Source organism: Gymnodraco acuticeps, unplaced genomic scaffold (genome assembly GCF_902827175.1).
Source record: "Gymnodraco acuticeps unplaced genomic scaffold, fGymAcu1.1, whole genome shotgun sequence".
NCBI classification, from domain to species: Eukaryota; Metazoa; Chordata; class Actinopteri; order Perciformes; family Bathydraconidae; genus Gymnodraco; species Gymnodraco acuticeps.
Genome location: NW_022991513.1, coordinates 68,978 through 95,479, shown reverse-complemented (window position 1 = coordinate 95,479; position 26,502 = coordinate 68,978). Strand labels below are relative to the sequence as shown.

Here is a 26,502-nt window from a genome sequence, read left to right as displayed (position 1 = left end):
ATGACAATATCATATTACTATAGGAGTGGTCTGTAGTGTGTTCAAAAAACAACTACAGAAACACTATATATTATAGTTATAATATTTAAAATAATATAGGAATACTACAAAGATCTAGATACATAGTATTACTATTGAAATATTATAGGGCTACTATAGCTAGTAAAATGGCACTACAGAAAATACTATAGTAATACGATAGCTGGTGAAAAATACTATAGAACTCTACAAACTTACTATAGGATACTATACAACTCTTATAGTAAACTATAGTAATACTATAGTTCATTTTCGTAAGGGTAACCAGGCAGTATTCACGTGAAAAGACATGTTGTCAATACATTTCCCACAGATACAGTGAAATACAGTATTTTCTGGTGTGGGGCTGTAAAAAAGTTGGGACCCCCTGCTGTGGAGCCTGGAAAAGCCTCTGTTGGGGGACACAGAGCTGTATTTGTAAACTCGAGGGCCCACGCCCATGGATGTCTCCCGCTACTGCACGCAAGCGCAGTGACACTCCTTCTGTCAAACATGGCTGTGCTTGGGAAGCAGGAAAAATGCTGAATTGTGTTGGTATATCTCGGGAAAAGCAGCAGACATGGCTAGATTTGCTGACTATTTTATTGTCGTGGGATACGATCATGAGAAAGCCGGTAAGTGTTGTGGTCGATGTGTGTGTGCAGGCCGACAGTCAGTGTGTGATGATGTTGATGCTACATAGCTTTGCGCTTAGCTTTAACGTTAGCCACACAGCTACCAGACGAGAGTAGAAACACTTTCCTTTTCCCCCCTCATAATCCGGCCAGATAGTGAATACGATCTGGCGGGCATGTGTTTACAGATCAAACACACTTCTGAGGGCAGGTCACCAGTGGATATTTACCCACGACAGGTTGCGATATTTGACTTGGATCAATCGAAAGTTTTCAGAGATTCAAAATCTGTCACATCCTGTCCCTGTTGATCGTGCTCCTGTCAGGTTTAACTGCCAATGTAAGGGACACAGTTGCTGAATAATGCTCACATAAGCTCATTTAAAATCCAAATATTGTGCCTCCTTGATCATATTAGTTTTACTGACACACGTAATGACAGTATTGGTAGCCAGTGTTGCATCCACGTTTTGTTATTTGTTACTCCATGTTTTGTGTTTTTGCTACTCCTCTTGCTCTGCTTTGGGTCTATTTTTACCCGCTACAGCCGCACTTGTCTGATTTGTTGTGTTATTTTTGTTTTTGCCGGAAGAGTGCACTTTTTCATGATGGGCGTAACGTTATACAGCTGCAAGGAAAGGCAGTCCTTATGCTCAGCCAGATCCTCTTCCCTCTTCTTCCTCTCCAGTTGTTCTTCCTCACTGGGAGCTTCCCATGCTTCCTCTCCCATGTTATGCCTCAGGCCCAGCTTCACAACCTCTTTTCATCTAAGAGAAGGGCCTTGTTACACATTACATACATCAATAAGCAGATACAACCCTTTTGTCATTGCACATATGTTTACTCATCACATGATCCATAGGATAAATGCTTCTTTGTAAATACCACAAACCTCTGCACTGTTGCTCAGCGAGCAGCATGGAGAAAGCTAAAGCGTTCGCCTTATCTGCCATAAGGGGACAAACAAAGTTCTTAGCCTCTTTCAGTGGTGTCCATCCAGCACCATGTAAGTCAAAGGGCCCAGAGCAGCTGAATCCTCTTAAGTCACCATAGTTTGCTATGCACAATCGGTAAACAGTATATTTCATTAGCTCTGCACATCTCAGGACCATCTGCAAATTCATTTCTTATGCTTCAGATACAAAATATTCCTGGCGTGCCCAGATAGGTCTAAATGTTTAGCCAGTCTCACCACAAAAAGACACAGTCAGGGGCCATGAGTTAGTTTATTCTCCACTGGTTATGATAATTAACTTGATTGTTGAGAGCAAGCAATACAAGTTTGCCATCTCAGATTGTGGTTTATTTAGGTGCTATGAGAGGCATTTGTCTCATCAACATGCGACCCTTGTTGTAGGACACAACTCCTTGTTGAATTATACTTACGAGTGTAGTGCATACATTGTTTTTTGTTCGAGGCGTGCAGAGATACAGTGTTTGTAAGTAAGTGAAATTGATTTTCTCACAACTTGAAAATGAAAATAATTGTATATCTGATATCAAGAGGATAATAAAATGATGTGCAGTGAAGTTGGCTCATAGAAAAAAGTCTGATCACAGTAGCATGCAGGTCAAGACATCAGATTTTCCCGTACACTTTGCATGTTATTAAAGAAACCAGGGATCCCTGCACTGGCTTTTGCTCCACTTGCCTAACCCAATTCTTCTTGTTAGATTTCTATGTGAGGAGCTGTTGAAAATAATGCTAAGCATGCAATCTGTTGAGCAATAGGCTGAGTTCCACTAGAATAATAATAACACTGCAGAAAGTAAATCAGTCCCAGTAGTTCCACATCTATTCTTTTTTATTGTTAACACAGAAAATTGAGTATTGTTAATGTAAAATCTAAATGTTTGCAATAATCAAAATATTGCTTTTATACTCTGTAAAATAACCGTATATTTTGAATACTGCGCATAGTAAAGGAAACAATATAAAATAGTGTTGTAAACTTGCTCTCTGGTTATGCACCCAGCTTCATTGATTTGTTTACATTGGTCTTTGCAATGTAATACTTTTGTCCTATTCCCTAATAGGGAAAGTCTACAGTATGTATAATCACCAAAACACTGATGACATTTCAACAGTATTTCACATTGTGCCTGTTTTCAGTCCTTTTAGTGCTTCACACAAGTACAAATTGTGAAAATGGTAAAAGTGCATGACCTGTAAGGCAGACTCCTCCATTAGAAATTGGACATGCTTCCCTGGGGGCCAATGTCATGAACCACAAATGTTGGAATTATTTTCAAGAATAATACTGTAATGTAAAATTCTGCTTTAGATGGATGCAGTCTGTATTGAGCCTGCACTCTATTCTGTATTTTCATTTTGCAGTAGGGTGGCGTTTCTCTTTATTGGCAATGGGTTATATATTGTCTGGCGTGATGTTTGCCATAAAAAGTTGTTTGCCAAGTGAAAAAGAGGAATTTGCCCAGCTGCTTTCCTCAAACAGTTTATTGGATGGATATCATCAGTCTTTAATGGTTCAAACTGCTTTTGGAGAGTCTTGTGTACGTGTCTCTATTCTCTGTAACTTTATGGTCTTCATTTCCTGGTCTGGAATGCAGAAACAGTTTATGTAACAAAGCATATTCCTTTCAAAATAACAAAAATAATTCTACGAAATGTCCAAGAGCAATAGTTTTCCATCTGCAGATACCTTTTGGCTATGTGATACTGTCACAAGATGTCTAACTGAGATGCAAGTATGAAAGCTTTAAATGTGGGGTTATTTCTTTATCAGATTAAATGAATAATGCCTAGGCATAATTGTAAAAGCTGTACCAAGAATCCTCCGCACAAGGTTTTAACCCTGAAAGCTTCATGAATTGACTTTCTGTTAAAACTTCTCAAAGAGTGTTTGTTTTTATGCTGCCTCTCTTGGCACACCCACAAGGAAAATGCTTTGGCAAAAAAACACCCTTTCTTAAACAGCAAAACCAGCATTTGGATGTCTAAAGGTTCATGTTTGTGTCTGCTATTTTTTGCTTACTTATTACGTGTGGAAATACTATGGAATTTGGTGTCTCTGAGGTTTGTTTTGATGGTAGTCTCCCTTCTTATATTTGGCTTTAAAGTGGTTTTGAGCTTGTGTTTGTCTCGTTCCACACAAAATGAAGGTCATACTTACATTTACCAGATCCTTTTGCTTAGTTTCAAGTTCTTTTAAAATCACAATTGTTTTTGCTTTGGGCTGGCTTCTTGCAATTTGCAATGGTCTCTTCATTTACATGTAAGGGACTGCCTACATAGCACAGATTGTATGAAATATTGGGCTATTTCTTGCATTTTCAGAGATTCTTAACTTTTGTTTAAACCAGAAGTTTCAGAATATGCTTTTTATTTTGTTCAGTTTGATAGAACGATCCAACTCGGTTTGATAAAACCACACAACTCCTTTGTCTAAAATTGATGAAATATCCAGAACGTGTTCACAAGATAATAAAGTGTTGTTTATGATGATGCCTGGAAGCTGAGGCTGCATTCTTGTATTTAGAAACTCTGTAAACCTTTATCTAAAATATGTTGCATAAACAAATCCTTAACTCCTGATTAGCAATCCAAGATTATATTTGCCAACTGTTTATCTCTGCTATTTTAGTAAGTACTACATTTGGCAAAATAATTCCATAAAGTAAATATTGTTTGTAGGGATGCTCCGATCGATCGGTCACCGATCGAGATCGGCCGATACTCACTCTCTACCGATCGATCGGTGCTCTCTAAACATGCCGATCGCGAGAGCCGATCGCATGACGTAAAATACATGACACTTTTCTCTGTGTGCGGCAAAACAAGCTCGCCAAAATGGCTTCACCGGTCTGGCATTATTTTAAGGTGTCCGAAAAAGACAGTAAAATAGCGGTGTGCAACGTGAGTGAAGCAGAAATCCTGCAGCTCCGCCCGCCGGACCGGTAAGCGGAGCGAAACACACAAGAGTTATAACACACTTAGCTATTTTATCTCTGGAACAAGCTAAACTAGTCATTATAAATATATGTATTCTTCACTGTCGGGTCACTCATTACTGGATCAGTGAGCTGCATGAGATACTGACAGGCTGTCAAGAGAGGGAGAGAGGGGGGAGGGAGAGAGGAAAAGAGAGCGCTTCCGCTCATTTCTCCCGTGTTATTCTCCAAAGTTAATGTAAACTTGAATAATGTACATAATTTGAATGTAATAATTAAGTTGATTGTTGTTTGTGGAAGCTCCAGTGAATGAGCCCCATTAACTGAGTTTTAAACATCACTTTAAATGGAAGATTTAAAGTGATGATTAAATCTTCCATTTAGGCCCCGCCCACTCGATCGGATTGGCGATCGGTATCGGCCGATACTGATTCCGGCGATCGGCCCCGAAATTGGCGATCGGAGCATCCCTAATTGTTTGCTTACACTGACTTGGAAAACCAGCCCTTCCAACAGCTGGAGATTTATTTTTGTATATCTTGAATTGCTGCCTTGTGCTGTGGTTTGTTTTCTAAATCATTAGATTATTAAAATTATTCAAGTTGTATAGTTTGTTTGGTTTGATTGGCAGTCATATAAACATGTTGTACATTTAGTTTAGCCTCTTGAATAAGATTTATTAGCTGAATCCATAAATCATACAACAATTCATAGGCTATATTTCTATCAGCTGTTCTATATTTAATATTGCATTTTTAGCCATAGACTGTGTTGATAAAAACATATCTTTAAGATTTCAATCCAAGATTTCTGGCGATTTATCATTTACAAAATGATATTAAAGTACAATGATAACCTTGGTTATTCACACTTGTAATATTAACCATTTCTATAATTTACTTCAAAATTACAATATAAATACATCTATGATTTGAAAGGCAAAGAGGAGAATATTAATGTATTGAATAACAAGTGTACTTAGTTGGCTGATTAAAATGCTTCGCCCCTTTTTTGTGTTTGCATATAAACTCTTCATACTGCAAAACGTGGATTGTCACTTTATAACAGCCACTGCAAATCCATTAGTCTTTTTAAGTTATCCAACGGTGAAAAACGTTTAGTTTTGCACATCTATCTATTCAACCCTGTATTTCATTTATCATGATTCAGATGTTGATGTCAATCCTGGTTGAGGTCAATCCTGGTCCAAGTCCTGGTATTATTCCAGCACAAAAAGGCTACATTAAAGTTGTTACTGTGAGTAAGATGGCAGATGTGGAATTGTTTCGCCTTTATTTTACATCTTGGATTTTCCGCCTCCATTGATTGTTTTCTTTTGAACTTGGCAGCTTCTAGTTTGGATTCAGACTGTGGTGAAAGGCATCCTGACCACAATGGAGGAGTTCCTTCCTCCCTGTTGTAGAGTTTAAAACCGATATGTAGGGAAACTCCTCTGGCAACAGTTACTTTTCCAGAGTGTTGATAAGGTGTTATACTATCAGAGCTTTGAGATTTCTGTGGTTATGCAAAATATGCTAAAGTTCATGTCAGGAAACATTTAAGTCATAACACTTTAGGAGGCAAGAATACAATTACAGATGGGATTGGTTGGTGGAATTCAATAGGGACAAATCCAAATAGTCCCTTTCTCTGAAACCATTTCCTTAATCTGATGAGACTTAATGACTGCAATATCTAAACTGATAAAAAGTTGGACACGGATATTGTTCTGAACTCTGAATATCACTTTATAAGAATATCATGTAACCAGATATGTTTAAAGATATTAAAGTTGATCATGGAAACCCACTTGAGATGTCAGTGAAATGTCAAAATGTGTTTAATTTATTGTTCTCAATGGAAAACTATTTAAGGGGCAGCTGAAAAAAGGTCTGCCTTGTCTGTGATATGTTCATTTTGTGAAGCTCTTCTGGCTGATATGTTTTATTTTCTCCAACATCATGACCTGGCCATGACCTTAGGACATTGTCCATTCTTTTCCATATGTTTCTGCCCTGCAGCAGTCTTTGGAGGGTGGAAAGCTTCCCGAATTTGACACAAAATGCTTTGCTTATCTTTGATAACCTTTTGGCATGCAAACCTTTCTTTGCATATCATAAGAACAGCCAGAACAGGTCAGCTTCCTGATAATGGTGACCCATGAGCCTAACTGGGATTTACTATGCTTAAAGATTAAAGGCAAAAGGTTATCTGACATAGAATTTACATATGTCTTCTAAATTTGTGAATTTGAAACAGTCCTTTAACTCAGCACCACAGTGATGGACTGGAGTGATGATAACAATGAGACAAATGTAGCTGCTCCAACGTTATATAATCGACAGCTGGAAGCTCTGCATTCAACTCCGTGTGGATTTATATCTTACAAAATGTCTACGATTAATGAATGTCTACACTAATTCGGTATCAGCAGATGTGAAGACATCTTCCATGTCCTAATGGCTGAATTCGCTTTATTACTTCTGTTTTTTGGTGGATTTGCCCTTTTAACTTGGCTCTTAATATTGGCGTGGAGGAGAGTGTATAAGCTCTATCCGTTAACTTGTTTCCAGAACAGTCCACCTGTGTGCACAACTGGGCCAAAACCATGCTTAAGGCTGACGTGAATGTTACGTCAACTCCACTGGTGGCCTGCCCATACTTGGTAAAAATGAGCATTTTGCTGCGTTAATCAACAGAAACAGCAGGAAAATAAATCGGGAAGATGAATAGAGATTTATTTTTATTCCAAGAGGAGTATCTGCTCTAATCAAGAAAGACAAACAACTTTTCCTCTGGTTTTTCAATTTTTGAAGAGATGCTAAATCACACAACTCGGCAATAAATTATTAAGCTCATTCAATCTTTCAAAGTAGAAGTCAGATATCTTTCTGTGTGTTCAGACGGTCTCAGTTGGGTTTCTATGACGGGGAAACGATACATTTAGAATGCATCAAAAACTTTCTTTCTTATTTTGTTTCTTTTTTTTAGTATTTTATTAGCTTATGACATTTGCTTTTGTAGGGGACGCACTTATATGCCGCTATTGTGTTGAAACCAGATGCTGCCAGCTTAAATAGGCATAGTTTGTTTTACATATTTACCAAATAGTTTCTTTATTTCCAAAGCAAACAAATCAAAACTTGTAAAAAAGATTGTCTTGCTATGTTCTTTATGCCATCATCTCATATTAACCAAATCTATGGACAGTTTTCTTAAACACTAGAACAAACCACTAGGTTAAAAGGTGTTAAACTACTAATGCAGCCAGAATGTTTTATATCTGACTCATGCTTCCCAAAAGTTGGGTTTTTATAAGCCGTTTCATGACATAGAACAAGCCGCAAACCTCCGCAAGAATGTATGTTATCAGTTCAAAATTGGTTCTGGACCCTCGTAAATGAACCGTTCTTATTTTAGTAATAAGAAATTATGAAATGCATAGAAGTTCACAAAAATGTGTGCAATACACTGTATTTACTAATAAAGATACAAATAAAGTTAAGTCTGTGCATACAACACTTCATAAAGGAAACCCAGTGTTTGTACTGGACTCTGCAAATCTCTAACGGCATATATTAAAGGCTGAAGATTAGCCAATAGCTATTGTGCCTGAAAAATACATCCCTGAAGCCATTTCAGGAAAAAACTTCAATATGTACATTTATATATATATAGAATTTCATTAGAAAGCTGGAGATACAGATCCATTGTCCAGCTGAACGAGACACAGGTTTTTCTCCATTCAGCTGGAAATGAGCCGCGCTCTTAAACATTTACACGCTTGCCGTGGGGTTGAACAGGTTTGATCCTGCTGTTGAAATTGCCTCTGCCAAAAAATAAATAAATAAACTTGATTTAGGACTTTTTCCCCCTCCCATATTGCTAGCGGAGGCCCAAATTAGCATGTTCCTCTTCAGGCCTGGGTTCTATTATCCTCTTTGATGGGGCTCTTTATAGCCATCAGGGGGGTAGTGTTTGGAAGCACGGCTTGTTTTAATATAACACTGTAGCCTTGTGGAATGCGAGGAATTCTGTCATTTATTTTCATTCGCGGCTGAAAATTTGAACTTGGAGCAGTTGGAGCATGTGATTTCAATTAGAGGAGCTGTAAAGACCTGAAGACACGTAAGACAGAATGTTTTTCTACTACCACCAGTCTGTCTGCACACGCTCTGCTTGCCTCTACTGGTAAACAACGGCAAACATATAACCAGCAGCCAGCTCCCTTCTGTGTAAACAAACAAACATGCAGTCCCACAACAAACCTTAGAGCCTCATCATGCTTACCTTAGGCGCTTTCACACCGGAGTACTTTTCCCAGGAATAGTTCCGATAGTTCCTGGGATTTTGCGTTCACACCAAAACCTTTTCACCCCTTTTCAGTCCCTACTAGAGAGGTGGTACTTTCCTGGGGAGGAAAAGGTTCCAATTTGCAAACCACGCCCCGTAAAACTCTGAAAAGTATTTTGAAGCCACCATTTTATTTGCTCGCATTAGCATTATTAGCATTAGCCCAGCGCACCAACAGAGAGAGACTAATTTATGGCAACACAAAATAAAACATGGGAGCGGTGGAGTGATGAGGAGGTGTCGGCGCTTCTGGTGTTTTACCCGGGACTTCGGGTGGCAGTATACGCCGTGAAGTTGTTTGCGGCCTGCCAGTTAACCCAGAGCAGAAGAAGTGACGTCAGCGGCTTCATTTGCGTAATCCTCCCTCAGGGACTTCGGTGTGAACGCGATCTACTAGATAGTTCCGGAACTAAAGAGTTCCGGGGAATTATGTTCCGGAAACTATTCCTGGGAAAAGTACTTGGTGTGAAAGCACCTCCAGTCTCACTTTGACAAAGGTTTCAAGGAGTTGTTGACAGCAGGCTTAAGGCACTTGGTGCAGGAGGGCTGCAGCCGACCCTAAGGACCTCCTGTCATTATGATGATGTGAAGAACTTCATTCTCCTGTTTCTCTGAAGCAATTCACCTTCCTTGTACATGGCCTCTGACCTCCACACTGTGAAATGGGGGTTCTTATGTCTGCTAACTACTTTACTGAGTGATGGCTTTTGCCTGTGTTGAGATATAGGACTGCTGAAATGGAGTGATTGGCAAAAACTTAAAGGAGACCTATCATGCTATATTTGAATAATATATTGTAGGGCCATACCTATATAAGCAGGGGTGCACATCACTTTTTTGCCCTGGTTCTCAAAGGAGCACCTGGAGATGTTGCTTGGTGCTCATCCTTAAAATGAAATAAACCGTAACTTTTGAGGGGTCTTGACTTTATTTGCCAGACACACGGCACTGAACACACATGCAGAGGTGAACACAGAACACACATGCAGAGGTGAACACAAGACAACATTAGCACGACCAGTAATCCTACAAGCTGTCATCACTGTTCTCCTGACTGTTCTCCTCACTGTCTTCCTCTCTGTCAGACATAGTAGCTGATGATGTAGGCCTACTACTTCCTCTCTGGTTGAGTCTGCGATTAGCTGCTTGCATCCACAAGTCAACAGCTGGTTTTGGGTCGAAAGTCTCTGTTGTCATCTTAGACAAGTGGATGTAATCAAATAAGTATGTGAACATAACCAATAACCTACCATAGCCAATAACAAATTAATGTAACTTATTTTATTGTTGTTGTTCATATCTTATTTTACCTTAACATTTATATATTTATGCATTTTTTTTTTATCTTTCCAGTTTTAAAGGATATTTTTGGTTTACTGTCCTATAGATGCATTGGAATGATTTCAAACCTGTTTATCCCAATAATTATAAAGGAGTGCCTTGGAAATATGTGTTTACATAAATTGTGATCAAAACGTTTGAGACCCACTGAGATAACTTAGACTAAAGTGAACTATCTAAACACTCTGAGTCATTTACCTCACTGAGCTGTAGTTATCAGCCTCAGTCTGACTGGAGAGGATTCTCCCTCCACATTATTGTAGAAACATCTTCTTCTTATATCCGTTAGAGCAGCTAGCACCAGATGCTAATAACAACAGCGCCGGAACCGGTGCACCCTCCCTCTCTCCCTCGCTCACTCGCACTTTGGCTGTGAGCTGCGGGTGCCAGATAAGCCAACATCCCCCATTTTCATCACTTACAGCGCCCATCATACAGGGCAAATGAAACGTGTAACCGGGGTGAAAAGGGTGTTACATTTACTTAATTATGAATGTTGTTACATCAAGGCCGAAAATTAGGATGAGCCCCAACGGTCAAAAAATTGTTTTTCCCTCCCAGAGCTGACAGCGCAGCGCCTCCCCGGATCTGGCGCCCTAGGCGAACATCTATTACGCCAGTGCTACGGAGCCGACCCTGAGTTCATATGCAACTCACAAATATATTTCTCTCTCTCCTCTCTTCTCTCTCCTCTCTTCTCTCTTTTCTCTTCTCCCTTCTGTCTCTTCTCTCTCTTCTCTCTCTCTCTCAATGATGGTACGCAAATGCGCCTTTTTTCAAATGACCCGGTGCTCATTTTTTGGCGGAGGTGCGCATGCGCACCTGCGCACCAGTTATGTGCAGCCCTGTATATAAGGTATATTTATATGTTTTCTTTTTCAAAATACCAAACAGATCATGCATTTTAGCCATGCCTCATTTCGCTCTATTTTGCTCTCCTCCACCATGTCTTTGCATGCGCTGCAGCTGACCACGCCCCCCTGCAAAGGAGGGGGCCGAGTTACGAGTGTCATGTTACTATGCTGTTACCATGCCACGGCAACCTCTCATTCCCCTGATTGGTGGAGAGTTGGCCATATAGGCGGAGCTCCTCGTCACTGACGTCAGACTATTTTCAAATTTGTATCAGTCTGTATCAGATCCGTTAAAGCCCCGTTTTTACAGATTTTGGGTATGGAGGAAAAGAGAGAAGGTTGTGTTTTCTGACACTTGGTGGGTTCCCTGACACACCGGGGACACATATTCATGTATAAAAGAAGACGTACAAAGGTGCATTTTGCATGATAGGTCCCCTTTAAGTAAAAATTACAAATGCCACAATATTTTAAGTGATTTTAATCATAAATGGCCTTAAATTACATCTCCTGCTAGCAACGTTAACAAGCGCTCAAAAGCGCCAGTGGAGAGTCTTCTAGATGTTAAGGGCAAGCTTACGCACATTAATATCAACCTAACCTTTCACTGGCTTTTCCCAAAGAGACGAACACACATTATGTTGCTTCACAATAATGAGTCAGTTTCATAGAATTCATATCTATTGATAAACTATTATTATTAATTTTCTATTCTAAAATTGACAGGTAACCAATAAAAGGATTGTAGGATGGTTGAGATTTCTGCTCATCATAAACTCTTAACACTAACTCCTACATTTAAAAAAGCCATTGTGTGCTTCTAATGATGACTAGTCTCACTGTCTTCTTGACAGAACAATTTCTGTTCAGGGTTTGTTAGTTTTGACAACCAGCACCGCAGGAATTAACCTTGCTATTCATGCTAGGCTGTGTGGCCCCGTGTGTCCTCCTCACACTCTGCCCCTGATATAGAATATCCTTACAAGAGTCTCTGCATGCCTTTTAATAATGGAGAAGGTTTTTTATAGTTTTGAGCCAAAGCTTTAGGTTACAAATGATATTTTACAGGCACAGGAGGTTATGAGTATGTTGATTTTAATTTCTCTGACCAATAAAGCAATTTGACCTGGGTTGAGTACCAGAGCTAAAACATGTGTAGAGTAAATCCAATTTTTTTCAGATGGTAAAATTCATATGAATTCCAAATATTTCAGAATGCGGTGTTTGATATAAACAGATGATTAAGACTCCTCAAAGGCTGAACATATTGGCAGCATGCAGTATGTGACTCTTCTACAAAGGTCATATTTAATCAAAATGCTTAGAATTGGGAAGTTGTGCTTTCATTGATTGCGTAAACAAAATCCCCATATCATTATTTATCCAAATTACTTCAATGATTTCAAGAAATGAGCCACATGTATTCAATATGTGTCTCTTACTTTCTTTATTAGAGAACATTCCCTTGGCAGATTAATAGAAAGTGTGTCCTAGCTGTCAAAGAGTGACTAAGCGTTTAAAAATAACGTTGAGATGAAGTCATTGCGACAGATATCAAAAGAGCATATTGTGAAATGGATCTTAAAATGTAGTTTTTGGCATGTTAAATGATGGCATTCTTTCCTAAATTAGATAGAGTTCCCATTTATTAGCTCTACAGATTGCTAAATAAGAATGTTGCAGTCATATATCAAGTCCTAAATAGATATTGTGTTGTGTTTGCACTCATTCGACATGAATTATTACTGCCAATTTGGGCTTTTTTTAGTTTTGCAAGAAACAGCCATATGGGGTCTTGAGGGAAATATCTGAGGGATTTATTTTACTGGAAAAGCTTTCAATGGTTAACCTCGAAAATCTGTGTTTGCTACACCTGCTATACATCAGTATCCAGCTGTCTTTCTCTCACTAACTACATACTGTCAGTGTGTACGCCTTTGTGTTACACATACTATACATACATAACATGTGTATGACACATAATAAATACTTTGTAGTAAGGCTATTTAGATTGCCCTTGTCCTGTTTGGTTTACCTTTGACTCTGTATCCCCTCGGTAATCGCTCGTCAGAGGGTTCTCACAAAAAAAGAAAATGTTGTCTCTCTACTCCAGTGGGGTTTTTGTTTTAGTAGTGTTGGTCCTTTATCTCACACTTTGGGCCACATTCCTTTTGGTCCAGCTTGAGTTAATCATTCCCACCAGGATTGTACCGAGTTGTTTTTTTTCTTCTATTGTGGCAATTCACTTACTGACAAATCTCCTTGTCTTTTTATCTGCAGGTTCAGGGGAGGGATGCGGAAAAATTATTCAGCGATTCCCCAAAAAGGACTGGGATGGAACTGCATTTCCTCAGGGGGTGGAGATGGTAAGTGATAACAGCCTCTTATAAACTCATAACAACTAAACTGAAGAAAGATTGGTTCCTGGGTATTTCAAAGAAAACTCTCGAAACTGAAAAACAGGAGCACAAAGATGCTGCTGTCAGGTGACATTAAAATGCTTTTAATCTAAATATAGTTGTAACATGTTGGATATGATTCAGACTGGTTCAGAATACCAGGGGTTTTTACCTGATAGTGTTACAGCCTTTTATCAAATGAGAAATACAAACATCATTACTTATAAAAAGTGGATCGGTCAATCATTCATAATTACTAGGAACTTTTTTGCTTCTCCTTACAAAAGTACTACATTTAATCATTTAATTAAGAACATTGTAATATTTAACCTGCCTATCTTTGCTTTTTTTGATTGGTTACAATTCTAAAACTCTAAGTATTATTGACAGACTGGCGTCCGACAGGTTGAAACATTATTGTATCTTTGGCCATTCTGCGGCTGTATTGACCGATATCACATCACACAAACATCCTTTTTCATAACAGGAGGGCAGACAACATCTCTGGAACAAGTTCATTTTGAATGTGCCCAGGTTGTACAGTGTTTTTCTGGTTAGTGAGTGAGTGTCCTTGTCTATGTTTCCCTTACCCATCACCAGCTTCCTGATATGTTAGTTGAGAATGTTTTTTGCATAACATAGGAAATATTTGTCTCAGAAAAATGGCTGGCTTTTTCAGTGTTGGTGACAAAATGACAGATTATTCCCCCGGGAATGTTCATGTTTTTAAACCCATTTGCCCCAGCAGATATTGGCATTTCCTGTTTCAGATAAATGCATAATGATTGTTTACCCAAAGGTTTGTTTTAAATACTTTACATCTTCCCTAATTCGGGACCCTCGTCCACAGAATCTTTTTTTACGTCACATTGAGCGTCTCTTATCTTCCTCTTCAGGAGTATTAAGGGAATATTTGCTTCTCTTGCTGCCTGGACGGCGACCCCATGGGGTCTTTCGGCCTTATATGGACAGTGCAATGGATGGCCAAATATTTGCTTATCAGGACTGGGAAAAACTGTCAATCTCTTGGGCAACATTAGCAGTTAACAGTATCATACTGCACAGAACATTAGCGCCTGTGTTGTATCTGTTTTTATTCATTTATATTGGCTTCTGCAGATAAGCTTTTAATGACTAAGCAGAAGGGTTTTGGCAAATGACAAGAAGAGAAAACAGCAGAGTGACTTGAGATCCCAACACAGTGCTTGAACCTTTGGAAGTCCTATCCAGCACATACTTCTGTAGTATTACATTTACATTCTGCTCTTCTCAATACAGCACTAAAAATGACACTCAAAAATCCGCAAACAGGGAATATTTAAAGCATCCATACTGTAGCTGTAGAGGATTGTAAATGCGGTGCCAAAACAAATCTTCTTATTTTTTTAGTTGACGGTACGTTTTGTGTTTGGTGAAGTTAATAGGTAGATATTTGGGAGCCAAGTGATGCAGAGCACAAGCAGGTGTAGAGGCCAAGTTGTTGCATAATATGGGTCAGATATCTAAGCCAAGAGAAATGTGAAGAGTCGATCTAAATAACAGACAATCCTCAACATCTCATATGAGGTAATTGTTTCACAAAGACAGGATACTTTTAAAGAAAAGACAAATATAATCTACATTTCAGTATTTGCAAATGTAGAAGTTTAACATTAAACCATTTAACATGGTTTGGAAATACGTTTTTTTTAATGAATTCTGTATAAGGTTTTATTTGCCTTTTTTATAACTGATTAAGGATGGCCAAGTGTAAGTATTAATGTAGCCGAATGGTTTTGCCTGGTGCAGAAACAGTCCAAAAACAACTATTATACAATGACCCTTGTTTGTGGTATTAATAAGGCAATTCTTCTGGGGACGCAAGAGTCAAGAGTGTCTTTTAGACTTTTAGAGATGAGCAGTATTTCTATAGAAGGTATAACATAGTGTACCGCAAAGCCAACAAACTGTCCTTGTGAATGCTTGAATAAAAAATCGAAGTATATCCTGTCTAGATAAACTGCTGTCTAGAGTTTTGGAGATTGAATGTGTTGTTGATATGAGGCGGAAACCCTAGCGTTGATCTTTGATCTTGCAGTGACTCTGAGGGATGAGCCATGGTGGCTGTACTCTCTCAGCATCATCCCTCAAGTATCCTGTTGTGGTTTTATAGAGTTTAAATATAGAAACACCACCACAAGTTTCGCTAATTCTATTAGGTTAGAGTTTCCAGATGTCATTTATATCCTGCATAGCATTTTTATTTGTGCCTGTGTGTGAGTGTGTGCATTCTTTGTATTCCATCCCACTGAAGTTAGAGCTTCATCATTATGTGTCAGCCTAGAATGAAATTGAGACATGCTGCAATCCCAAGAGTGCAGAGAAAGCACAATGCATGATGGTTCTCATTGAAACAGTAAACCTAAGCTGAAACGAGAGGATGCATTCAATGCTACGTGTTTTTTTGGCCAAAACCCCACATATTTGTTAAAACTGTTCCTCTGAGACACAACTATATGGACGGTATAGAATATTGGATAACATTGAGTTTTCTCTACGATAAAGCACCCAGAAGACTGAGCAAGGACAGGAAAGAGGTGGTTGTTCTTGACATTTTTGCTTTCCTACTATGTTGTGTGACTAACTTTGGTCTATAGCCAAATGACTGAAATTCCAGCTTTGAAGCTTTAATGAAGATACACCATAGTGTTTAACAGACCCACTAAGGCTAAGCAATTGGCATTTCGGCTTTGTCTTGCTCTGGTATGTAAACCATTATTATTTGCAGATTTTCTCTACTCCATGAAAAAGAAAATGACTCATTTGCAAACACTGAGGCACACATCTGTAGAAAACAGTGGATGAAGCTGAGCACGAAAAGTATTTTGCGGTCACAACAGGCCCCCAGCAAACTAAATAACCACAGATGAGGAATGCACCAAGAAAAAGCGTTTACAACTTGTGCCAGGAAAAATGTGTTTCTAATCTTTTCAGGCAAACGATGATGATAGGAACCAGCTCAAATCCTCATCTGTTATGGATGAGCCAGGTCTGTAAATGTAGATGGAGGTCTGTAAGTTTTGCCCCCAGTATATTTCCATCACCTCTCCCCCCAGTATCAAGACACAGTCCTCGTGATATACTGTAAACAGACAGCGGCACTTTAGATAGTACTAGGGATGTAACGATATATCGAATATCGCGATATCGCTAAATGTCTCAATACCGTCGTGAGACTGACTAAATCTACCGCGATTTTTAATTTTTTCTTTTTAAATATATATATTTTATTTTATTTTTTAAATAATTTTTTTTTTTTTAAACCTTTATTTAACCAGATGGTCCCATTTGAGATCATCGATCTCTTTTTCAAGGGAGACCTGTCCAACATGGCAGCAAGTTAGGTTACAACATGAACATAAAACAACAGATAACAAAAGGACATCGTATTTACAGGGCTACATGTACATACCTAGAGACATTGACAAGTACCAACAGTATATTTATATCTCGCCCTGTCAATAAGCCTCACCTTCTTGGCAAAAACTGTATTGTTTTTGAAGTGGTGGAGAGACAATGCACAGTTTGACCCACTGCTGTCACCCATGGCCAAAGCATATCTCTCTGTCCCAGCAACATCAGTACCAAGCAAGAGAGTTTTTTCCACAGCAGGGGATATTGTAAACGACCAAACATCCCAGCTTCTACCTGGAAATGTGGACATGCTCATATTCCTAAAAGATAACCTTGATGATGGTGAGTGAGTGAGTGAGTGAGTGAGTGAGTGAGTGAGTGAGTGAGTGAGTGAGTGAGTGAGTGAGTGAGTGAGTGAGTGAGTGAGTGAGTGAGTGAGTGAGTGAGTGAGTGAGTGAGTGAGTGAGTGAGTGAGTGAGTGAGTGTTGAGTTACTTGAAAAACTAAAGTGAAACTTGATTTATTCTTTGCAGGGTCTGATTATTATATTGTTGACACTTTAAAATACTACTATCCTACTAAAATGCTGTACAAATCAGATGTATTATTTAATAAAGAAAAAAAAATGTAAGAAAAAACATTCAAATTTTTTTTCTTTATTTTTCAATATCGCGATAAATATCGTACCGTGGACTTTTTATCGCGATATTATCGTACCGTGAGTTTTTGGTTTCGTTACATCGCTAGATAGTACTCAAATTGTTTGTATGTATAGATAAGGCACATTTCAGAAAGGAAGTTATCTATAAAAATTAGATGGAAGTAAAATATTCCAAACTATGGTTAGAGAATGGTACTTACTCCCTAATCCTGTGCAAGGTTTCCTTTATTCCGTCTTGTATTGTTCTTTTTAGTTATTTCAGTTTTTGATATGACTCGCAGGACACGGTTTATGTGACAGACAAAAGTAGCTGAGCTCTGGTTTTCTAAAATGATTTAACGACAAAGACACAAAGGTTGACCTAAACATGAATCAGAGTCAATGAGGCTGTTTGTATTTTATTATTATTTTCTTAGCTTATTGTACTCTAGAGCACAATAGTCAAAAATAGTATGGTGATCTCTCTTTCTGTAGTGAGGAGAGTTTTAATTTGTGTTTCATTGCATGGGCAGTTGTGTCTGCTTTTTTGCCTTACAACAAAAGTTGTATAGTTTGCAACTAGCCCACCAATGCCTTGAGTTAACACTGACCGGTCATGCTCGTTTTACTTTAGACTTTTAGCTTTAAGCCTACGTTATTGAGCTAGCAAAGCCATGAAATGTGCCACACAAATGGCAATGGAATTCCTGGAATTACTTTAGTGTTCACTGTTTAATTGCAGAGTCTGCTTGTTTAATTACAACACCATCTGTTTAATGCTTGAAGTATGTGACTGTTCATTACATCCGCTGTTTGTAGACAACATATTGGTGTCAAATGTAGCTTTGTGAGTTGTAGACTCATCCTTTGTTATTACTCATCTCATTTGTTTCAAGGATTATGCTCATTCATGTTTAATGGGGGTTATAAATTGCATTGCAAGTATAAAGTCCACATTGTAAAACAACCAGATGAACATAAGGTTTTTGAATCTATCCAGCGTAATTCCAGTGTTGGCTGCGGTTTATAGAAACAAACACCAGGTTTTTTGTTTTAGCTTTTTCACAATGCTTACCAGCAAGCTGAATAACACATTTGACTGTCAACTTCCCCTCAATGAAACCTTCATGCTTCTTATTTATACACAGTTGGAGCAATATGGGTCAAATCAATGCCAGAAAATATTTTGTTGAATTGTGTGTTTAAACAGACATATTTACAAACAGAAATGGATAGCTGTTTATGCTTGGCTTGGCCTTCAGTCTGTACGTATATGTTTGTTTGTGTGTTGGGTGAAAATATATGCCTTGACGTCAATGCCCAAGAGGTCACACACATTCAAAAGAACGGTCCAGTGTTGCACATGAGGGTCAGACAGCCTGCAGACAGCGTTCTATCAGCAGACCCATTACTGCTGTCTCCACTATAGTCATGTTCCTCAGCAGGTTAGCAACTCTGTGTTCAAAGCCTACGGTCTTAAAAATGTGAAATGGATTTCAGTTGCTACATTACAATCAGCTGGGATCAGCTTCGCTAAAGTGTTAAAGACAAGTGCACAGTGTACAGTAAGATGCCATGTATCTAGACAGGAAGTTAAAGATGGGAAGCTGCTTTAATGACACAAAACACTTTGGCGAAAGCTAAGGGTTGTGCATTTTATATTTGCTGGTTCTATCTCTGCCACTTGAGTATTTGCTGCTTTTTGTATGCATCTATACCAGCAACAGCCGTGCCCCGAAGCATTATGTTTAGGGGTGTCCGAAGTTTGAAGTCGACCTGACCTCACCTTGTAGGTCACCAAGTCACCTCACCAGGCTTGTAGCATTTACAATCATGTGACAGAGAAAACAGTGGGAGGCTCATCCTAATAATCAGACTATCTCTATCTCACATGTTGTGGCTGTGGGCGAGACGCTGCCCCGCTGAACAATAGTAATCCTGTGCTGCTCCAGTCCGACACACAGTATGCGGTGTGGGTTTTCTGTTCCACTCAGTCAGCTCGGCAGGCAGAGTTGTTTCTCTGACCGCATACCAGGCCGGTCATTTGCTTTTTTGTCCCACAGCATGCTCAAATATATACTGATAAACATAATTGTTACTGAGAGAAAGACATTTAGACAAGTAGACACCACAATGGCCAAAAACGAACGCAAATATGGAAGTGCCCTAAGAGGCTTCTCTAATAATAGCCACAGCTTGCTTCCCTCTTCCCTTTTTGAAAAGACATTTAAAATGTAACTGTAACAAAATACTTAGTTTACAATAGATGTCTTGGTGCTCTGTAAAAGAAGAGGGTATGCTTTTGAGTGTTTCAGTCTATTAGATACCTTACTTACTGCTCTCTCATCCGTCCAGAGTTCATCTGAGACTCTCCGCTTTTCACCCAAATTAGAATTGTCAGACATCGACAACTTCCAAGATGGTGGTCGGTGGTTAACCCAAATCAAGTTTTTAAAACAATCTTCCAAAACCAGGCTGACAACATGGGCACAATCTATCATTTGTTTATGGATATGTCTCACTACGGTCAAAAAATGTGTACATTCTGTACTGTTAAAAAAGAAAACCCAAAGGCTACTTTTCATGGATTTTGTCACATTTTCCCTTTTCCTACTTTAGCTGTGTAGCTAGTCAGTTAGCAGTCAGCTACACCCGAGTTAAAACGTTTTTCATATGACTTCCAAGCGTAATTATCCATTTAATCCTCAATGTGCATTTGATAAGTCAGAAAACTAATGATTGTAGCAATATGTGTATGATGTGAATGTTGACATCATCTATTTCCTGATGAAGTTTGTTGGCTTTTGTTAATTGCCTCTTCCAATTCAAACTTTTGAACAGCAATGGAAATGCCCATTTACCATTCAATCAAACACAGCAGGTAGAAATAAATCACATTTGCACTATGCTAACCCGAGGATAGTCTAAAGTTTGTTCAGTTTATAGTAGGCATAGTTTGCTTGCAGTACATAAAGAAAATTAATTCAATTTCATATACTGTAATTTTAACATCTGATACTGTATAATACTCCTTGTTTCTATCTGACCAAATAGTTATTTTTCAAAAATGTCCTCTTGGGGCCCAACTTCCTCTGATAAAAGAATTTGACCCGACTTGACCCGACTCTAAACATTTGTGTAATTTCTCTTGTCTGGAAATGTGACTTCTTGAACTCCTCCATTTTCCCCCAATTCCTGTAATGCGGAACGTGGCTGAGCACTTCCGGGAAGAATGTCTGAGTTATTCAAAAAATGTGTAAACCGTTGGTGTCATGTAGTTAGTCAATATGACTGCTGAACATTTAAATAGGAATTATTTCAAGACGTATTGTCTCAAAACTAGAATATTTCAGGGCTCCAGTGACCTTAGCCTCTGGACCTAGGTCAGTTTCAGTTCACTTGAGAAAGAATATCACTTATTACTGCGAGGAGTCATTCATCTGGCCTTGTTGTCGGAACAGGTTGAAAAAGCAAATCATGACAAAGCTTAACTGCAGTGTTCATAATCAGCAGCCCTGATTACTCAGTGCGAGGCTCAAACCACAAACGGATGAAAGAATGTAGCCTAATTAAATCACTTGATGGATTAACTCAATGACTCCATGACTTGACATGTCGCACTGCACGTCGTTCTTATGATGTTTGTTAAACTATGAGGGAAAATCTAAACAGTGCATTCCAGCAGGATGCCGTCCCAGCCTGGGGGGTGGAGAATGTGATCATGTGTTTGTCAGGAAGATCCACACATGAGTAATCAATGCTTGTGTGCCAGTGGAGCTAAACACATCACGAAACAAAGCTGGAGATGTCAAGCCAGCAGGACTTTCCACACTGAAAACACTGAGAGCTCACCAGGATATGGGAATTCACTGGATGAAATGAAGCTGCATTAAGCTACATATTCACACTTTTAGATGAAGTACATTAGAAGCTTTTTTTGTTTATGGTTTGTTGTTTATCGTTTTCTAGGGGGGATTAAATGTTTTTCCCTTGTTATTCTCTCATATACACACAAATAATGTTATTTCCTGTTAGACCAAATTCTTGAGAGTACAAACAAACAAAACACTAAAGGTGCGATGACAAGTGATAAGTTATACTGTGGCTTTTGGGATGCTCTCCTGTACATTTCCTTCCTCCCATTTAGAGAACTGGTTGCTTCCAGACATCCCTCTAACCGGCTACTGGTGAAAGCCACTGTTTCTCATAGAAAGTGAAGGACTGCTACTAACACCAGGGCCAGAGACTTCTTACACCTACATACATACAGTATATATGAGTAGTAATACAAATACTAATTATCTCCATGTAATACATCTCAAATGTAATCTTTCCCATTTATGTTGGCATTCGTGAAATATGGTCTAAACTGCTGAATGCTGAACTTGCTAATCTTCACCCAACAATAAGTACTTTATTGACTTGAGCTGGGTGTTTGAAGTTGGGAAATAGTCAGATTTGTTAAAGCCGTGTTAGCCACAGACAGCATATTTCTATGATGCTGTTATACATTACATTGCTGTAATCCATTGACATTTGTACCCATGATAGTAAGAGTGAGTGTCTCTTTAGATGGCAGTGTTGGTTACTTGTCAAACCCTATACTTTTTTAGTTTTTGAGGAGCTTTATGACCTCTGGAGGACGGATGTGCTCTGGAGTCTTACACTATTTATCACTAAAGAAACAAATTGATGTATATATTTAAATGGTTATGGGTAACCAGTTACAGATTGAAATGTGATGTGATGTACATCTGTGTTAATTTATGAGAAATAACAGTTGAGTAGGAACCATTCACAGTATACATGTAAGTAACCACTTCTCTTTTTCTTCTAACTTTGACATATTTTTAAGGACAAGCAATGTTACCATAAAAATAAAAGAAATATAGTTGCTCAGAGTGGCCCACACAGAGGTCCAGCTGTATCGTTTTACTTTGATAGTTTTCAAATCAAATCAAGTTTTATTTATATAGCACATTTCTAAACGATTTTTGGTCGAGCCAAAGTGCTGTACATATAATAAAAATAGCCTACAGTAGAGACACTTTACAGCAAATACAACAGCACAGATTATTCAGAATATCAGTATTAGAAAAACGACACCCTCTGTCCTTAGACCCTCACATCGTACAAGGAAAAACTTCCAGAGAAAACCCACAGTTTAAAGGGGGGAAAAAAATGGGAGAAACCTCAGGGAGAGCAACAGAGGAGGGATCCCTCTCCCAGGACGGACAGACGTGCAATAGATGCCGTGTGTAAATCGAAGAGATAATACATTTTACAGCATATAGACCAAATGTTAGGAAATGCATGTGTCTGTAATAAGAAGATGAATCCGCGAGGATGTCAGCTACAATCCTGTGGAAGCCATCAGGGAAGCAGCATGACGAGACCCAAAGCAGGACCGCAGAGACAGGTTCAGCCACAAATGTCCTCTGTAAATCTTTAAAGAAGTTGTTACCATGAGGAAGTTGCATATTAAGACATGTTACCATCGAGGAGCTTACTGTGTGGACAAGCAGGCAATCTTAAGTTAACATATTCATTACTGAATAAACAAAGTGTCTCATCACAGACAATTGTTTGAGGGTTAAGGGCGTGAAGCTTTAGTTTAGTGTTTTCCTCTGCATTAACACACTCTCTCAACACACTGACACGTACTGCACTTACCGACATTTACTCCTCACACTGCATTAGCCTATATTCAGTAGAGGAACAAACCTTATTGTGGTTTGAACTGAGCTTGTTATGGGCAAAAGTGAAACTGAATACTGTAACTGATCAAGGGCCCCCACAACGTGGCAGAGGAAGCACCTGTTGCACAGCCAGGTCATTACCAGTTATTATCTGACTGTTCTCTAAAGGCCGGGGCTTTGTACTGATCTACAACCTCAGGACAAAGCTGTTTACCTTGTTCTTTCATTCTTCAGTTCACGCCATGTGCTCAGAAATGTGTTTACTTTTAACAGAATAGATGAAAATAACAACCATGTTTACCTTCCGTCAGCTGATAAAAGTTAAAAAAAAGTTGTCACAATGTGGTAAAAGATAAATAAAAACAATGGCAGGAGCTCAGTCGGTAGTGATGTTCAAGTCCCCAAACAGACTAAGTACTGTCCTTTATTATTGTATTAAAGTTCCCCTATTATACTGTTTTTCATCAATATATAATAGGTCTCAGATATATACAAAACATGTCTCTGAGGTGGGCGGGTGTTACCTTGGTTGCTGATTGGCTAATGGTTACACAAGCCAAAAAATCGTTATGACATCATAAAGTGGCCAACATCTGATCAGCTCGTTTTCAGAGAGGTTTTTATATAAATGGATCAGGACAAAAAGTGGGTGAATCTTTTTTCTTGAAACTTTCAGAATCTCTTTACACAGAGGAGACACATGTTTATGTATAAAGAAAAAGTGGATTTTGCATAATAGGTGACCTTTAAGTTAAATGACGGGTCAAAATGTCCTGTCCTGGGCACTGCCAAGGCACTTGACCAACACACTGCAACCAGAGCACTGTATATATATTAAAGCTTCCCACTGCTCGTTGGGTGTGTTAAATGCAGAGCCTACATTTCACTGTGCTGTTAATGTGTGACACTAAAAGAGGATTCAAATTTCCATTCCTTTCAATAACCAGAATACTGCATTAAAAATAACTTGGACCTCCCAAGTGTATAATGCATTAAACTTAATATATCTGTAAATAGAGCCAATGTGTTAAATTAAACAATTTCTGAATTTTCTGGCGCCCCCTGTGTTTATATATTAACTGTAGCAGACAGGAATGCCGCTTACCCCCCAAGGTTCTGACCTGCACTGCATTCAGTCTGCACTCAGCGATAGGTACCTCTCATTGTTCTCTCAGCTGCAGGAGTACAGCTCCACAGACATGCAGAAGTAGGTGAAGGTCGAGCTGCAGGGTGTCTAGGGTTGGAGGCCAGATGTGACCCTGCAGCAGGCGTCATGGTACTTATTGTAGTGCAAAAGAGCACACTTAAAGCCGTCACAGCTCATCGCCTTTTCAAAAACGTAGTTATTAGGAGAGGCACAAGCACAGACAAAGATAATGGTAATACTGTTAAGGGGTCAATTATATAAGCTGCACTAATGGAAAAAAAGTTAATTGTACCATTTGATTCATTACCACTTCAATTTGCTTGCTGTTTATCCTTCAAAAGTGATGACTGTATTTCAATTGGATTAACTTTTGTAGTTGTTATTTAGGTGTATATTCTTGACATATTAATTAAATTCTGACAAAGCGTTGATTGTTTTATTTACTAATATTTAGTGTAGCAAACAGTTATTAACTGGTGTTGTTGAGTCAAACTACCAGTTTTGCTCAAAGTCTCCATCCTTCACTTTCATGCCTTTTTTAAATGTTTGAGGAAAGATGCAACCACTATGTGTGTGTTTCATTTTCCAAGATCAGAGAAAGGCCTGTTGTAGAAATAGTACCTGGCCTGTTATTCTTTACATCTCTCTGGACACTTGCTTGAACTTGTTATTCCACTTGTCACAGTGTAAGATCTTACGAAGTGTATTTGTCTTCGTGTAACATGATATGTGTTATTCTCAATAGTCATTGTCACTTATCTACTTTAGCTAAATTCATAATGGCTTACTTTGCAAAGCCTACTGCGCCTTATTGCCAGAATTCCAGTTTAATATAACTCACCTCGCATGAATTGTGAAACTCTGTAGTTAATACTTTTAACATTTAAAAAAAAAAAATTGTGGTTAAACTCTCAGGCTATGATTAACGCAGTTATATAAGCATGCAAGTTCACACATGTCAGACCGTGTCCTTCAATAATCTTTACACAGTTTATATTACCACTCCAGTAATTTATTGGATTTGGCTTGTTATTATTATATACAAGTGTTTTCAATATCAGTGTTACCTCAAGAAAGCTGTTGACAGTGCCGGGAAAATCCATGGACTTTTCCTTGGATTCTTAAAGGGAATTTTTATACTCTTGTATTCCACACCAGATCCTTACCTGAACTATTATCCAACTCGTTGGAAGGTATGGTGTTTGTTAACCTACTTTTCACAAAACAAAGACATAATAAAGTCAATTTGATGTTTGGGACCTTCATGACAGTTGTGAACATCACATTGACGCTCTGGGTTAAATGTAAGGATTAAAGCTGAGAGAATGAATGTGACCGGATAGATTTTAGAAAAGGAATGTCCCATTCTCTGGAGGGTACTTTTTATTGGCCTCTTTATGCATTTCTGTTATCCAAGTTGCATGTGGCGAACTGTCCGTATGTTTTTAATCAATGCTGTGTTTTGAAATAAACCCAAGTGTTCTCCCTGGAATGAACAAATCTTCCTGAGGGACGTTGGGGGTTCAGGGGAGTTGTCCTTCTCAGTTTGTATCTTTGAACTAAAAATACATCTTGTAGTAGGTCCTTTATCAGGTGTTACATTTCCTACACATGTGGCATTTATGAGGCTCAAAATCTTGAATAGGGAAGTTTGCAAATGTTCAATCCTTTCCTGTTTCACTAGACTTTTTCTTTTAAATTACTGTGGTCTATCATAGTCATCTAAAAATATCTATCTCTAAAATGAACCATATGCGTCAGGTATTGCATAACAGATCAGCAAAGGGGAACTAGAAGCGTTGGTGACAGTGGGGAAGCGGTGTTGAGGAATGGGATTTTAGGGGAGATTCCACCTCAGCCGAGTGCCGAGTGACGGAGTCACGCTTTGACTCAGTACATTCAATCACTGCAACCACTAAATGTTATTTGGATTACAGCACTATTCTGGTTATTTTGTTGACAGTTTTGTTTCTTGTATTCATCACACTGACCTTGAGCTAAGGAGATGGTTGAGAGGATGAGGTGGGGGGGGGTGTTTGTGCGCCAAACCGCTCCACTGGACGGCCGTCTCTGGTTGTTTTGTCCGCCGCTCATCCTGCAGACCTGATAAAG

The 26,502-nt window shown here is 38.8% G+C and overlaps 1 protein-coding gene across 4 annotated transcripts in view; it reads left to right on the top strand.

Annotated features, from left to right (window-relative positions):
• Positions 1 to 496: 496 nt before the first annotated feature.
• Positions 497 to 26,502, top strand: part of sbf2 (SET binding factor 2) — a 91,355-nt gene continuing 65,349 nt past the window's right edge. For all 4 annotated transcript variants that reach the window (XM_034196928.1, XM_034196930.1, XM_034196929.1 and 1 more), the window contains exons 1-2: positions 497 to 653; positions 13,394 to 13,479. In XM_034196928.1, coding sequence (XP_034052819.1) covers positions 599 to 653; positions 13,394 to 13,479 — 141 coding nt within the window. In that variant the 5' untranslated portion in view covers positions 497 to 598. The remainder of the gene's footprint in view (positions 654 to 13,393; positions 13,480 to 26,502) is intronic.